This window comes from Meriones unguiculatus, chromosome 8 (genome assembly GCF_030254825.1).
Source record: "Meriones unguiculatus strain TT.TT164.6M chromosome 8, Bangor_MerUng_6.1, whole genome shotgun sequence".
NCBI lineage: Eukaryota > Metazoa > Chordata > Mammalia > Rodentia > Muridae > Meriones > Meriones unguiculatus.
In genome coordinates this window covers 101,712,299-101,729,547 of record NC_083356.1, presented here as the reverse complement: position 1 = coordinate 101,729,547, position 17,249 = coordinate 101,712,299, and the positions used below count along the sequence as shown (strand labels likewise).

Genomic DNA, 17,249 nt, shown 5'->3' with positions numbered 1-17,249 from the left:
ACATTATATACATTTATAAATTTGTCTCAAAATAAGTAATTTTTTTAAAATACTTTAAAAGATGGAACATATATAAGACAGTTCATGTATATCTACTATAGTTCTAGAGGATTAAGTGAAAGAAAATGAAAAAGAAAGACATTTTAAATAATGGATGAAGATTTTTTCAAAGTCAGTAGAATTAATTTTCACATTTAGGTATCACAGTGAACAACAAAGCAGAAAAAAAGGAAATCTGCAAATACATATATAAGAAAAAATGTAGAATAACGTATTTAATGTGGCATAGTTCAGAAAGATTAATCATAAAAATTGACAGACTAACAAAAACTAGAACCCAGAAGAAAACAGCCTAACATACTAATCAACATAACTATGAAAACTGTTTTAGTAGATATGAGTAGTCAATTAAGTAATCATTCAAGAATAATACTTCAACACAGCAAATGAAATAATCAGACAAATGAAAACTTAGACCATAGAATAAAAACCCCACATTCAACAAGAGGTTATACCGAAAATATATAAGAAATTTACAACACAAAAATCAAATACCCTTTAAACTGGAATAACACTTAGAATATTTTTCAAAAGAATGTGTAGAAATGGGAAATAGGTATATAAAACACTTTTAACATTAAAGCTGAAGTGAGAAATGAAAATAAAATCCATGGGCTAGCAAGTCACACCTATCAGGAAGGATATTACAAGACCCCACTATATTACTTCTGGGAATATAACCAAAAGATGTTCCACCATACCACAAGGACACTTGCTCAGTTATGTTCAAAGAAGCTTTATTTCTAATAGCCAGAAATTGGAAACAACCCAGATGCCCCTCAACTGAAGAGTGAAAAAAGAAAATGTGGTAGATTTGCACAGTGGAATACTACTCAGCTATTAAAAACACAGACATCATGCAATTTGCAAGCAGATGGATGTAACTAGAAAAGATCATCCTGAGTGAAGTAACCCACACCCAGAAAGGCACACATGGTATGTCCTCACTTAGAAGTGGATATTAGCCATAAAGTAGAGGAAAACCATGCTACAATCCACAGACCCAAAGAAGCCAAGGAGGGCTCAAGTAAAGACTTTAATTTTACTCGGAAAAGGAAATAAAATAGACATCTGAAGTAGATGGAGGGAGGGAACTAGGAAGGAGAGGAGTGGGGAGGGAAAAGGAGGTGGGGAGAGCAGGGGAGTGTCATCCCTGGGATAGGAAAGGCTCCTAACAGTCTATGGGGTTAACACACCTGAGACTCCTAGCAGCAGGGGGTATGGAGCCAGAAGTTGCCACCCTCTGTAGCCAGGGGACTTCCAGTTGAGGCAGGAGGACCAAAGCCCACCCATAAAACCTTTGACCCAAAATTTATCTTGCCTACAAGAAGTGTCAGGATAAAGACGGAGCAGAGATGAAAGGAATGTCCGACCAATGACTGGCCCGACTTGAGACCACGCCATGGAAGAAGACAACCTTTGAAACTATTAATGATACTCTGCTATGCTTGCAGACAGGAGACTGGCAATCAGTTGATGAAAACAGATGCAAAGACCCACATACAAAGAATAGTTCAAGCTCAGGGAGTTTTGTGGAAGAGAGGGAGGAAGGATTAAGAAAGCTGGAAGGGTCAAGGACATCACAAGAAAACCCACGGGGTCAAATAACCCAGGCCCACGGGGGCTCACAGCGACTACCAACCACCAACCAAAAAGCATGCATGGGCTGGACCAAGATCCCCTACATATACGTAGGCAATGTGCACTTTGGTCATCATATGGGTTCCTAACAATGGAAGTAGGGACTATCTCTGACTCTGTTGTCTGCCTTTGAACCCCTTCACCCTAGCCGGGCTGCCTTGTCTGGCCTCAGTGAAAGAAGATGTGCTTAGTCCTGCTGTGAAGTGAGGTACCAGGGTGGGTTGGTCCCCTTTGGGGGCCTCCCATTCTCTGAAAAAAAAAAAAAAGAGGGTAGGGAGTGGAGGGGAGGAGGCGTGAGGAGGGTGGGACTGGGTGCAGAGGCAGGAGGAATCTTGGTTCAGGATGTAAAATGATTCAAAAAATACATACATGAATACATAGAAAAATCAAGTGTTGGTCATACATACATAAATGCACACATGAATACATACATACAGTAATCTTCCTCCTTTTAAAAGGAACTACCACCCCTTTTAACAAATGGATATCCCTGAAGGACATGGCACATTATGCTTAGTAAGCCACACAGAAAGAAAAACACTGCCCAAGTTCATGTTGATGCAGTTTTAAAACCAAGGGAGGGGTCTGCAATCAGGCTATAAAGTGATTAAATAAATTAATTAATTAAAAAAACACTGGATGATAGATAAGTGGAAAGAAATAGACAAAAGTAGGCAGGAAAGTAAAAATTTGGTTTTTACATGGGATGAATTAATGAGAACTAATGTACATGCTTTTTTACAGTAGTTAACAGCATTATATCCTTAACTCTGCTGAGAAGAAATTTTATGTACTAGTCTGACACAGCAAAAAGGTCACTATGGAAAGCAATAGTTATGTGGATTCGTTAATATACTTTATTAGAGTAAGCATTTCAATATGTACATACATAAAACATTGTATTTTATACCTTAAATATATGCAATAAATGAGAGAATGAGAAACTAAAACATGGAAAGGTGCACTGCACATACACACACGCATATGTATAAAACTTCTAGAACTGTTTTCAAAGAATTTTGATAGAAAAACATTTAGAAAAACAATTTTTAAAAGATGTAAATTTTTTTTTAAAATTTGACAATTATAATTTTTTTTTCAATGCAGTTTATTCAGGAACCTTGAACAATCATCTGACCCTGGGGAAAGCCAGCCCACAGCTTAAATAGCCTCTGGGTAGCCAACCCCAGCGTGCCACGTGGGCAATGCAGATAGGTCCACATACATGGAAGCAAGCCAGATCCTCAGCCTTAGCCAAATGTGGAGTTGTTTGTGACAGAGAGCACTCACCATCGGGAAGGTGGAAGGTGGAAGGTGGAAACTAGCTCCATCTTTAAGGTACGGCATTACACAGCTCTCTACAGTTCCCCCTTTTTGTTTTAGATTCATCAGGCAAGAGTAGATTTTAAACAATGTATAGTTTAATGGACTAGGCTAGTAATGCACCATAACTCATACATATTAAAAGAGAAACAAATTATTGACCCCATTCATGCTATTTCCCATGTTAGAATTCTTGACTCCTACATACAGAAATTTATTTCCAGCTCATCAGTTAAATAGCACTTAACTTAAACTTAATCTATAAACATCTATTCTTGACCTTACACGTTTGTCTTTACTTTGTTAAAGTTATATAAGTACTTGAGCTTAAAGGCCAAATATTTATGCATTTTTTCTACATGGAAATCTTCTAGAACAATTATAATTAGAAGTAACCATTTTCAATTCTTTTAACTAATTTTAAAGCATTTTATCAGCTTATATTTGTTAATCGAAGCAAGGGACTCTATAATGAAAATGTATTAAAGTATATCACTTATGATGACCACACCCACTTCCCATTGCTCTCTCCTATTCTTCCTCCTCCTCCACCTCAGCTAGTCCCCTTCCCCCTGCCAAACACTTCCCCTCCTGGATTCATGCCGGGAGGGTAAGAATGTTCCTGCATGTATGTACCTGATTGTGTGTCTTAGAGTGTGTGTGTGAAGGAGAGAAAGTGTATATGTGTGTCTGTTCTGTCCATTTATATGTAACACAGGACCCACATAATTAGTGCAAACATGCAATATTATCTTTCTGAGTTTGGCTTACTTTAATGACTTCGATAGCACTGAAAAATATTTCCCCTACATTTAACATTTTAATGAGCACTATTAGAAACAGAAGAATTTTTAAAAACCAGGGTTACATCAAAGCCATAAGGCAATTAAACTCAACAACCTGGTCAAACAGGATAGACACGAGAAGCGGTGGAAGAGAGTGAACAGGATAGGTGCCTACTATAGAGCGTCCTCTGAAAGGCTCCACCCAACAGGACATCAAAGCAGATGCTGAGACTCACAGTTAAACTTTGGACAGAGTGTAGGGAGTCTTATGGAAGAAGAGGGGGGAAGATAGAAGGACGTGGAGGGGACAGAAGCACTACAAGGAGACCAATAAAGCTAAAAATCTGAGCACAGACGGTCCTGCCGAGACTGATGCACCAACCAAGGAGCATTCATGAAGAGGATCTAGATGCCCTGTTCAGATGTAGCCAACTGGCAGCTCAGTCTCCATGTGGGTCAGCGAGTACAGAGAGCAGAGGCTGCCTCTGTCATGAACTCAGTTGTCTGCTCTTTGATCACTTGCCCCTGGTGATGTGGTCTTGCCAGGCCACAGAGGAAGAGGATCCAGGCAGTCCTGATGAGACTTGATAAGTTATGGGCAGATGGCAGAAGAGGAGAACTCCCCTTTTCAGTGGACTAGGGGAAGGGGATGGGGGGGAGAAGAAAGGTGGATAGGACTGGGAGGAGTTGAGGGAGAGGCTTCAATCGGGATATATAATGAATAAAGTGTGAAAAAAGTAAAAATTAAAATTAAATAAATAAAACTAAGAATGTAAAAAAAAAATAACTGATTCTCATTTAGTTCATGAAATCTCATCTATCTTGTAGGCAGGGTAAATTTTGGTTCAAAGTTTTGTGGGTTGGTGTTCCCCTCCCTCTGCTAGGAGACTAGTCTAGCTAGTGGGTGTCTCCTTCAGTCTCTATGGCCTCTGCTACTACAAGTGTCTGTTTGAGTGCCCTTCATACCCTAGCTTAGTTATCCAGCTTGTCACTGAGATAATCTCACCCTAATTTTGTCTATACTCCTTTTGTCCTCTTGCCCTCGCTCTCCCCAGGTCTGGTCTCCACCCCCTTAACTCTCTGTGCCCCCTCTCCTAGCTTGTTCCCTCTCTTCAGCACTACCTCTTTCTATTCTGTCTCCACTTCTGAGTGAGATTATTGCCTTCTCCCTTGGATCCTCTACGTTACTTATCTTCTTTGAGTCTGTGCCTCATAGTATGCTTATCCTGTACCATATGGCTAAAACCCACTTATAAGTGAGCACATACTATGTGTGTCATTTTGAGTCTGGGTTACCTCACTCAGGATGATATTTTCTAGTTCTATCCATTTGCCTGCAAATTTCATGATTTCTTTGGTTTTAATAGCTGGTAGTATTCCATTGTGTAAATGTACCATAGTTTCTTTATCCATTCTTTGTTTGAGGGACATCTAAGTTGTTTCCAGATTCTGGCTGTTGTGAATAAAGCTTCTATGAACATAGATGAGCAAGTGTCTTTGTTGTTTGATGTAGCATCTTTTGGGTATATACCCAGGAGATGTATAACTGAGTCTTGGGGTAGGGCTAATCCCAATTTTCTGAGAAAGCACCCCAACTGAACACCATGCAAAGAATTAGAGACTGTGGCATGCTCACCTTTAGAGGGGACATACATATTATATACCACTCCCAAAACTCAACTTGGTAATCATCATGGAAGACTGAGCAGAAAGACTGTGAGAGCCAGAGACAGTGGATAATATCAAAGAAACTATTTTCTGGTCATAATATGGTAGTCGAACACATGAACTCACAGCAGTTATGGCAGCATGTACAAACCCTGTGTAAGATTCAGCCAGATATAAATGGTGGGAACTAGAAAAGATTATCCTGAGTAAGGTATCCCAGAAGCAGAAAGACACACATGGTATAAACTCACTTATAAGTGGATATTAGACATGTAATATAGGATAAACATACTAAAATCTGTACACCTAAAGAAGTTAAGCAAGAAGGAGGATCCTGGATAAGATGATCAATCCTCATTCAGAAAGGCAAACAGGATGGACATCAGAAGAGGGAGAAAACAGGGAACAGGACAGGAAACTGCCACAGAGAGCCTCTGAAAGACTCTACCCAGCTGTGTATCAAAGCAGATGCTGAGACTCACAGCCAAACTTTGGGCAGAGTGCTGGTAATCTTATGAAAGAAGCAGGAGATGAAAGACCTGGAGGAGACAGGAGCTCCACAAAGAGAACAACAGAATAAAAAAATCTGGGCCCAGGAGTCTTTTCTGAGACTGATACTCTAACCAAGAACCATCCATGGAGATAACTTAGAACCCCTGCATGGATGTATCCCATGGCAGCTCAGTGTCCAAGTAGGTTTCCTAGTAAGGGGAGCAGAGACTGTCTCTGACATGAACTCAGTGGCTGGCTCTTTGATCACCTCCCCCTGAGAGAGGAACAGCCTTACCAGGCCACCTAGGAAGACAATGCAGACAGTCCTGATGAGACCTGATAGGCTAGGGTCAAATGGAAGGGGTGGAGGACCTCCCCTATCAGTGGATTGGGGTAGGGGCATGGGAGGAGAAGAGGGAGGGAGGGAGGAATTGGGAGAGGATGAGGGAGGGTCCTAAAGCTGGGATACAGAGTGAATAAATTGTAATTAATAAAAAAAATAAAAATAAAAACAAAACAAAGATTCAGACAAGTAAAAGTCCATGCATGAAAGGGTTAATGTGGACAAAAAATTATAACACTTCTTTTTTACATAGTGCTTTCTGCCCTCAAGTATGCCTGGATCACCTAATACAATGAGATTCTTTAACTCTCTCTAGAAAAAATAACAAACACTTTCCCCCTTGGAATCGGGGGAGATTTATCTGGATGAAGAAGTGAAGAAGTGATTGAAGAAGAGGACCCAAAGTTGTGGCTGACTTTAAAACCAATAAATATTATTTACTTTAACAACCTGGTTCTTGGGAGGACACAATAGTTCTTTTCCTGTTTTGCTTTGTTTTTTCCAGAATGGTTCATCATATTCTGGATTGTTCTCAGCATTTACTATTGCTTATTAGATGAGGGCACTTAGTATCATTTTTCTGTTTCCATTCAAAATATTCTGTCACTGGTTCTTGTTTTGCATTTTAGTTTTTAGGTTTCAGTTTTGTTTTGCTTGGTTGGTTTTTTGTTTGTTCTTTGGCTTTTTAAAAAACTTTTCTAATACTAGTTTTTGAGGGGAAAAAAAAACATAGCACTGTCTGGCATTACTTCAATGTTTAATGTGTTCTCAGAGGAATACATCACCAGCCTATAATTTGTCCTTATCACTACTCTTCTGTTACTAACAGTTATTCTACTACTATTTTATTATTCACTATAATTGTTGACACAGTTTTCTACTCTCTGGATAATATACAATATTTGATTGAGCTTGGAATTTTTTTTGTTATTCTAATGTATTTTTCAGAGTTCTTAAATTAATAAATCATTACTTATTTACTACTAATTTTTTATTACTAATCACTTAACACATCTCAAAATCTGTGCTGAATTAAAAGACATAATTCCCATATTTCATATTTGATTTCATATTTGAAGGAAGAAGGTACGCAAGTGTGTTTCTTTTAAGTGGCAGGCATTTGAACGTTACACCCGAAGCTGGCTGAGCCATATAAATGGTGTATAAATAAGTACTAATCCTGTTAACTTATAATAAAACTAAGTACTATAGGACAGACTAAATAGTCAGGATGAAATAGAATTCCAGATATATGGTATAGCTTGGTAAAAGAATAGCAGTATCAGTAAGTTCAAGATAGATGAATCCCTGCTACTTTTCATTTGACAGATAATTTTTCCACGTTTCACAAGTGATTACATCTAATGGTTGAAAATTCATCAACACTAATCATTTTACTCTAATTATGTGGGGTTAAAACACACCCATGACAGCAGCAGGATTTGAACTAAAGTCTGGCTTTCTGATTGCTATCTAAATCAAAGCACCGAAGGATTCTGAGTCTATATTCTGAGTTTCTTAGTTCTCTGACTCTTCTCACTGTGGGATACAATTGAAGTAATATTAACTGTCAATCACTGTAAGCCTGACAATCCCCCATGCACATTTCCCTATAATACAGACCATATATAATCTCAATATACTTCTAAAATAATGAGTACTCTGAGACACAGGAGCTAATAAGCTTTCCTGGGGACTCAACTGCCTACGTTCAGGTTTGGTTTGCATTTTTCCAACAATAGGTTGCCCTAATGGGCAATATCAAGCAGAAAGACTATGATAGCAAGCAGCACCCTCCGCTCACAAAGCAGCTATTGCAGTGCCATAGCTGATAATTTTACAGGTATTATTTCTAGGGGGAGGGAAATCAGAAAGAAGGAATACAACGAAAGCTAAGTCACACTGTCAGACCTCCTCCATGGAGTCTTCCATGACTGTTGCAAATTACCTTCATCTATGCCATCCTATACATTTAGATGTATGTAACCTACAATAGAGACGGACAGCAGTAGCTCTAGAGCTGGATTATGGCAATTTTAATCTGCTGAACTACTTAATTTCTTTTGTATCATACTATACATAAAGTAGAATTTACGTGATGATTCAAATTCACTTTAGATAAATACATAAGAACATAAATATATACCAACGTCAGTGGGAATAATGATTATAAAGGATATTAATTAATCTGTGCACCTTATTGAGCCACTTTCAACAATGTTTCAATGAGTAAGTCATTTGATCTCAACACCACATGTAAAGGTCTCCATAGCAGTATCCCAATTTAACACATGGCATTACTGAGGAAACGGGAATTAAATAATGTTTCTAAGATAAAAGCAAAAAGTAAGTAAAATGGAAATACGGGAATTAAGCCAATTCCAGGTCTAGGACCCCAGAGGTTAGCTACTGTGCTTACCCTGCCTTCCTCTACAATGTCCAGAGACCTCGTATTTATATAACCTTTAACTGAAGTTGAATATAAAGGATGAGTAGATTGAATGATGGTGAATATAACTATATGCAGTACATTTTGCAGTATCATTCACTGGATCCTATCTCTCACTTTTTAAAAGCAGAAGTTTAGCAGAGTATCCAGTTTTTGTTTTCTTACTGATATTCTTATACAATTTTTAAAGATGTGATGTAAAGGGGGCCTATATCTCTAAATGTCTTTTGCATACTTCTTAAGAAAGAAAATAGTTTTTGAACTCTGAATAACAATTATAGTAAAATTATATATAGTAAGTACATATTATTTTATAATAAAAAATACAATAAAAGTTCTAGTAAAATTGTGTTGATGAATTTTCATCTATTAAGTGTAATCCTTTGTGACCCGTGAAGGGAAAAAAATCTGACTAGGACTAAAAGCACAAGCTTTCTTCCAGAAATAAGTCTCTGATCCTAAAAGAAGTGTTGAAAATGTGCTAGACCTCTGTCATGTCTAGTCCTTACCTCGTTCTTTTTACCAGGAAGAAAAACAACTCACAAGGACTTTAAAAAAAAAAAACAGGATTAAAAAAAAAAAGTCTTTGATTATGTTTGCTATTCTTCTACAAATAAAGAAACAGTTTCATCTGTGTCAGTTTTCATTTTCACAGTAAAAGTGTAAGCATTCTTGACCATTTTGTTGAGGGGGGCTCTGGAGATCAAATTTGGATTCTTATACTGGTAAGGCAAGCAGTTTACCAACCGAGCTATCTCCCACAGAATTTTTACTTCTCATATACTCGGTATAGAAGCTATATTTTAAATGAGCATAAGAGTTTAACTTTTCAATACAGGTGACACTTTCTTAGGTCTAATACCAAGCTACAGCCCAGCTGTCTTGCATAGAGGAATCTAATAAGGGATTTTATTTATCTTTTCTGTTATTCTTGGGCAACCTGAAAGCCTCTGAGGTGTGAGATTAGCTTACAGGTAATATTAAAATATTAGATAGATTACTTTATATTTTTTTTTATTAATTTCAATTTATTCACTTTCAATCCTAGCTGTAGCGCCTCCGTCATCCCCTCCCAGCTCCCATGACTGGAATAGAAATTACTATATCAAATTTCTCTAAAACAAAGTTCTTTTTATCCAAATATTTACAACAGTGACATGAGTATTCACTGTATTAAATGATCCTACTTGATTGTCCTTGGTTACGAACTGTCAGAAACAAAGCCAAGGCTAAATAAGATTACCTACCAATAAAACAGAGTTACACTGGGGACAAGCAGGAGGTCTATTGGGATTTGAAACTGGAAGTTTTCAGTGCTTGTGGGGAGACTGAGTAATGCTCTCATATGCAATTTTGATAAAGAATTTTATTAAAATCCTTCATTTTGCTTCTACCCCCTACCGTGTCAAGTAACTGCTAAATCTACTCAGGAATTTAATTTCCATTCCCAAAGTCTCAAAAGAGCTAGAGTTCTTAAAATGACTTCAAAACACAGGAGCTGCTCTTTTGTACTTTATTTTATTTTTCCCCAGAAATGTGGAGATCAGGAGAAAAATAGAATGTTCTTAGTCTGAAAATCATAATGTATCACTCAAGATTCTGTGCTCTGTGGTTCCAAGAAACCTCTCCTGTGATGGTTTAATTTACTTCAACAGGCTAAAGTCGAACTGGGCTGTCATGCTCAAGTACACCATATACTCTCTGCCACCTGCCTTTTACTTGTGCATCTCCTCTCTGTAGGCCGCTCTATCCCCTCCACATCTACATATATACAAATTTATTCAACTAGAGATCCATGAGGAAAAAAAAAAAGCTCAACATTGATCCCTCACTCTGGCTTATTTCACATGACGTGATTGTCTCCAGCTCCATCCATTTTCTTTCAAATGACCTGATTTTGTTCTTTATGGCTGAGTAAATCATCACTGTTTATGTATACCACATTCTGCTCATCAATTCATCTATTAGCAAACATCTAAACTAATTCTACCCATGATATACATGAATATAAATGCCATGCTTAACCCATTATTATGTACAATGGATAGATGCTAGTAATACAAATAAGCATTCAACTTCCCAAACACCAAGAAGTATTGATAATTTGCATACTACATGCCAAAAACTACTAAAGTGCTTTATGTACAGTAACTCATTTAATGTTCACAATACTCTGAGGATCAGCATCCCAAGGTTAAAAAGAAAATAAGACTAAGGATTATAGAGCTCGTTTATAGTATAGCTAAGTTTGAACCAAAAAACTATGGCCGAGGAGATAATCACAATATTACAGCCTCTTCCATTAGCCCAGACTCAATTTGTAAATCAGCCCTGTATTGCTTTAATTGAAGGTTTTAATACAAGATATCAAGCATGTTGGAGGCACTACTGGGCAAAATGCCCAGTTTGGGAATGGAAAATAGGGATTTGCAACTGTTCTACCCACCTCTCTGCTATTTTCAGCAGGCACATCAAGATAAAACAGAACAGAGCAACACCTACTGTCCATCAGCCAGAACCGAACACCTGCTTCCATTACAGTTTCTTCCAGGCCCTTCCTCAGCGCCTGGGATGACCAATTCTCCAGCACTTTTCATCAGATCTCAGTATTTTCAGGCAAGTAAGGTAGTGGACAATTGGGATCCCAGAATTTGGGAGACAGAGTCAAAAGAGTGACCAATTTTCAGCTAATCTGGCTATACCGGAAGTCTGAGGCCAGCGCTATACAGGGAGACCCTGTCTCAAAATTTTAAAACTGTTAGAATTTTCAATCTGATGTGTGCACTTGGATATTTTTTGGTCCAAGTACGGCTCGGATTGTCCAGTTACAGTCAGACTCCCCCATGTTTCCTGCTCTTTATTTCAAATGTTTAACCTTAAGATTTAAAACTCTCTTCCACAGCACACAAACCTACTGAATTATTCACACTTCACCTGAAATTACAGCTATATCCCTAGTTTAAAGAGGAGTCTCTAGGTTTCTACCTCAGCTGCCTGCCAGGGACTGGGTTGAACTCACAAAGGGTTTTCTAGTAATGGGAACAGGGACTGCTCTTTGATCACCTCCCCCTGAGCAGGGAACAGCCTTACCAGGCCACAGAGGAAGACAATGCAGCCAGTCCTGATGAGACCTGATAGGCTAGGGTTAGATGGAAAGGGAGGAGGTCCACCCCTATGAGTGGAGTTGGGGGAGGGGCATGAAAGGAGAAGAGACAGGGAGGGCAGAATTGGAAGGGGATAAGGGAGGGGCTACAGCTGTAATACAAAGTGAATAAACTGTAATTAATAAATAAAAATTTAATTTAAAAACAAGTTTAGGTTGGCTTACAAATATAGAATTTTTTTGAGACAGGGTCTTTCTGTATAACTCAATCTAGCCTTGAATTCTCAATGTTCTTTTTTTTTCCCCCCTCAACCTTCTTGTAGGTCAATAAAATTTCACTCTGCTATTATTAATCTAATTCTAAGTCTACCTTTGATTTCTCTAATATTATGAAATGTACATGGGAGAAAAGCACTGTAACATGTAACTCACACTAGACTTCACCAGTTTACAGAGGAAATTAAAATTGTAACAAACCACTTTTGAAGAGTCAATCCAAAATATCTGTATTATGTGCCTTGAAAGCAATACATGTCATTTTTTTCTCTTAAATACAATATCCACAGATGATCAGCTTTCTCATAATATTCCCTGAATTAAAGAATTACCCAAACAATTATTTATAAACAGCTTATCTTTAGGAATCTTTCTGATATATGACATGCACTGTAAAATAGGGCAGATCAGGTAGCCTTTGTAAAAAGCTGACCTCTTGTTCCTAAGAAAAGTCACAATGAACTTTGCCGTCAGTTCAAAACCACCTTATTAAGCAGGAAGAATGGGGGGCATACCATTTAAGTATCTGCAGCTTTCTGACAAATTTTTACTTTTCAGTGCAATGTATTCTGACACAGTAACAGAGACATTTTCCTGATCTGTAAAAAGATTGATAATTCTAAGACTTTTCATATAATAAAATTAATGATATTTAAGTGTCACTAAAGAACATAATCAAACACTTTATGATTTGATTTTTCTGAAAGGTCATACACACAGTGAAAATTTAACAAAATGTTGTGAAACCAAGGCCTAGAGGAATCCTGAAGCCATGCCAAGAAACAGAATGTACTCCTAGTGACTAATACATGCAAATACTGGAAATAAATTCTAACAGATTAAACAGGTTTTGTAGCAACTAAAAGGTATAGTCAAATCTTCCAAAGTTAATCAAGCTTAAGAATATGGCAATCTTCCCAACTAATAAGAATGTAAGCTGCTAAGTAGCCAGAATAACATATAAATTACATCCAATATCAGTAGGAAGAATGTTTTCAATGTGTTTTTAATTAAAAAAGAGAAATAGCCCCTAACTGAATTTATTCACTGTTTCAGGCTTTGTCCAATGTATTCATTTTTAAGACTACATTTTTCACCCTGATGAGAAGTTAAATAAAAAACAGTCAACACTGTCCTCTTAAGAAATATTTTAACATTCTTTCTCTTTTGATAACAAATTTAACATATTTGATAGTTCTCTACAACTGACTCAGAAGTGCATAACATTAAAAATAAATAAAATACATGTCTTTAAAAATCTGAATATTAGCCACATAATTCTGTTGTATTAGAAATACAATTCTGAGGATAGCCTACATTAAAGGAAAGTTAAATGAGTATTAACTTGAGAGGATAATTATACATATTTTAAAACAAATAAAGTTTCAATGCAAAGCAAATATATAAATCGTATGTTTTAAAATTTTTCTACAATTTACAGTTAACAAGTTTACTGGAGTAAATAATTCAGCTAGAAAATGAAAGTAAGCAAATATTGAATCTCTCTGTATAAAAAAAAAATCTTCAAGACACTCAGAAGCCACAAGCCTCCTATGTAAAACAAATTTGCAGTCAGCTTTCAGGTGTGGTTAATGCCTTAAGAGCGATGGAGATTAAAAGCTCCAAGAGCATAACCAGAGCTGAGAATTGATGTCCCAGAATGAAATAATAACTTCATGATCCAGCTTACAGCCTGGACAAACATACTTCTGCACTAAACTTTCATTGCCTTGTGTCTTACTACAGTGATAACAGCACTGATTGCTGTGATTAAATCTCAGATAACCATTTTGCAAAACATATCCATCTATAGGCAGATGGTGATCACATATTACTATCGGTTCAATTCATTTATGTTATGCTTATCATTTCAAGTAAAATACATAATCTGGATCTAATCAGGATTAATCTAGAAAAAAATCTGGAGCCATAAACATTGTTTCTAATCACATAAAGCATATCATATTTTACTCCTCATCTCTATCCCCAAAATGACTAAAGTAAAAACAAACTCATATACACATGCAAACACTTCTTCATATTTTACCCATTTTTATAATCATCTCTTGTTCAAATATTCAAATGAAAATGAGTTAATAAGCAATTATGTTGATTAACATATTCTGAATGACTAAGACCAGACAAAGCAACAACCTTACATACTAATAGTATCATTACAGTTCACAAGGGCATACCTCATTACTTAGAGATTGGAAACGTTCACAGGTTCCAGGCTGCATGACCTTTCTCTTTCCAGAAACCCTTAAAAGATCACATTTCCTGTCTTACAAAACAAAAATAATAATAAGCTCAGCCATCTCTCTCTCTCTCAGCATCTACAGGGCTAGTGAAGAAAACATCAAACAGCAGATCTGTCCATCAGAATCTATTTAACCATCAACAAAATATCGGCTCTCATGCACTGCTCAAATCATCCCCTCTGTGCAGTTACCAACACTGCATACTAAGAGATGCTGACACAGTGGTGTCTGCTGATGCTGTTAATGCTGTCTGAAACAGTCAGCTTACTGCTTAGAGCGGTTCTGCATCATCCAGAGTCAGACACAGCCTTCAGGTTCCTACAGCTGCTACTACACAGATTCACAGATTCTGGGAGATTTTTATTTCTTATCAGTACTTTTAAAATAAGTGGGTTCCCTAGTAAGGGGAACAGGGGCTGTCTCTGACATGAACTCAGTGGATGGCTCTTTGATCACCTCCTCCCTGAGGGGGGAGCAGCCTTGCCAAGTCACAGAGGAAGACAATGCAGTCAGTCCTGATGAGACCTGATAGGCTAGGGTCAGATGGAAAGGAGGAGGTCCTTCCCTATGAGTGAACTTGGGAGAGAGCCATGAAAGGAGAAGAGGGAGGGAGGGAGGGCAGAATTGGGAAGGGATAAGGAAGGGGGTTACAGCTGAGATACAAAGTGAATAAATTAAAATAAATAAATGGAAAAAAGAAAAAATAAGAAATGTTCTGTTTAATATGCCAGTTGAAAAACACCATGTTAAAAATGTCAATTCATTGAGCTACCACAGGCTACATCTGAGTGGAGGTTCTAGGTTATATCCATACATGGTCCTTGGTTGAATGTCAGTCTCAGAAAAGACCCTGTGCCCAGATATATTTGGTCCTTGTGGAGCTCCTATCCTTTCCCCAACAGACTAACTCCCCTTCTTTCTTATGATTCCCTGTACTCTGCCAAAGGTTTGGTCATGAGTCTTTGCTTTGAAAACAAGGACTATTTCTAACAGGAACTCAATGACTGGCTCTTTGGTCTCCCCACCCCCGAAGGGAGGAGCAGTCCTGTTAGGCCACAGAGGAGGGCTTTGCAGCCAGTCCTGAAGATACCTGATAAAACAGGATCAGATGAATGGGGAGGAGGTCCCCCCTATCAGTGGACTTGGAAAGGGGCACGGTGGAGATGAGGGAGGGAGGGAGGGACTGGGAGGGAATGAGGGATCAGGACACGGCTGGGATACAGAGTTAATAAAATGTAACTGATAAAAAAATAATAATAAAATAAAAAAAAGAAAAGAAAAGACTGATAAAAAAATGTCAATTCATATCTATTAGGCAGGTTTCTGCATATACGACTAAGTTGTTGTATAATGATTTAAGAGGTAAATTTGTTTCCTAGTAAGGGGAGCAGGGGCTGTCTCTGGCACGAACTCAGTGGCAGGCTCTCTGATCACCTCTCCCTGTGTGTGTGGAGGGGAGGGGGCGGGGGATGCAGCCTTGCCAGACCACAGAGGAAAATGATGCAGCCAGTCCTGATGAGACCTGATAGGCTAGGGTCAGATAGAAGGGGAGGAGGTCCTCCCCTATCAGTGGACTAGGGGAGGGGCATAGGGGGACAAAAGGGAGGAAAGGTAGGACAAAAGGGAGGGGACAAGGGAGGGGGCCAGAGCCAGGATACAAAGTGAATAAATTATAATAAATAATGATAATTAAAATTAAAAAGTTAAAAGAGGTAAATTTGTACTCTCTTTTCAAGAAAACTTCCAAAGTATCAGATTTAGAAGGACCTAAATATGAAAAATTGCTATTCATGAAATATTAGATAATTGTGAACAATATAAGTGCATAATATTATTTACATTTATTTCCAGGAATCTTAATTATTTATTCTTCAGAACAACATAATCCAATTAAAAATACACTCTGTTTTTATTTAATTCTTCTTATAAAGAGTTAAATATACAGAAGTTAATAAATGATCACCAAGTTGGTTGGTTGTTTAGGAAAGAAACCTACATAAAAGGAATTGCATTAACAGTATGAAATATCATTGTACCCAACTCCTCAAGGCACCATAAAGGACCCTGTTCACCACTGCGCAGCAGCTTAGGAAACCTTGCAACTGGCATAGCAGTCTGGAAATAAGGGGCTCTGGATTACAGTTGGAAGTTTTAGTCTTCATTAGGAGATAAAACAGCATGTGGGGATCAAGGGGGAAAACACAAAGGCTAAGACCAAAATTAAATTTACTAAGTTAAAAATTAGGGCACAAAGCGTAGTATCTTACCTTAAAACAGCCCCCACATTCAGTTTAGGCAGAATTAATGACACTGCAACACTTTATTTATATACCTGTGTACTAAACTCCTGAAATTTCATAAGAGTTAATATAAGGCACAAACGTGCTTTAGACAAACGTAGACTGATATTATCATGCAAACTAGTCAAGTACTTATATTGTTCACAATTATCTAATATTTCATGAATACCAATTTTTCATATTTAGGTCTTTCTATATCTGAGTTTTAATAAAGCTGCCTTATTTCAGAAGCAAAGGATCAGGAGGCATGAAGATGGGCGGGAAATCTATTGGGGTGAGATCTAAAGGAGCAGAGATTGATGTGGTCAAGATATATAGTACACGTTTGTGAAATGATTTAAAATATACATGTTTGCACACTTTTAAAATTATTATTATTACAGTTTATTCACTTTGTATCCTGGCTGCAGCCCCCTCCCTCATTTTCTCCCAGCCCACCCTCTCTCCCTCTCCCTCCCCTATCCCTCTTCCCTAGTCCACTGCTAAAGGAAGTCCTCCTGTCCTCTCCGGGTCCTTTCATATCCCCCTTCTTCCATAAGACTCTCTGT

The 17,249-nt window shown here is 37.8% G+C and overlaps 1 protein-coding gene across 11 annotated transcripts in view; it reads right to left on the bottom strand.

Annotated features, from left to right (window-relative positions):
• The window catches only part of Slc4a10 (solute carrier family 4 member 10), a 287,257-nt gene that overhangs the window by 179,611 nt on the left and 90,397 nt on the right, over window positions 1–17,249 (bottom strand). For 2 of the 11 annotated variants that reach the window (XM_060390261.1, XM_060390266.1), the window contains exon 1: window positions 14,336–14,688. The exons of 8 other annotated variants lie outside the window; for them this stretch is intronic. In XM_060390261.1, the coding sequence (XP_060246244.1) occupies window positions 14,336–14,380 (45 nt within the window). In that variant the 5' untranslated portion in view covers window positions 14,381–14,688. Of the gene's footprint in view, window positions 1–14,335; window positions 14,689–17,249 lie in introns of those variants that run through there. One more of the 11 variants, XM_060390267.1, reaches the window with a different exon arrangement.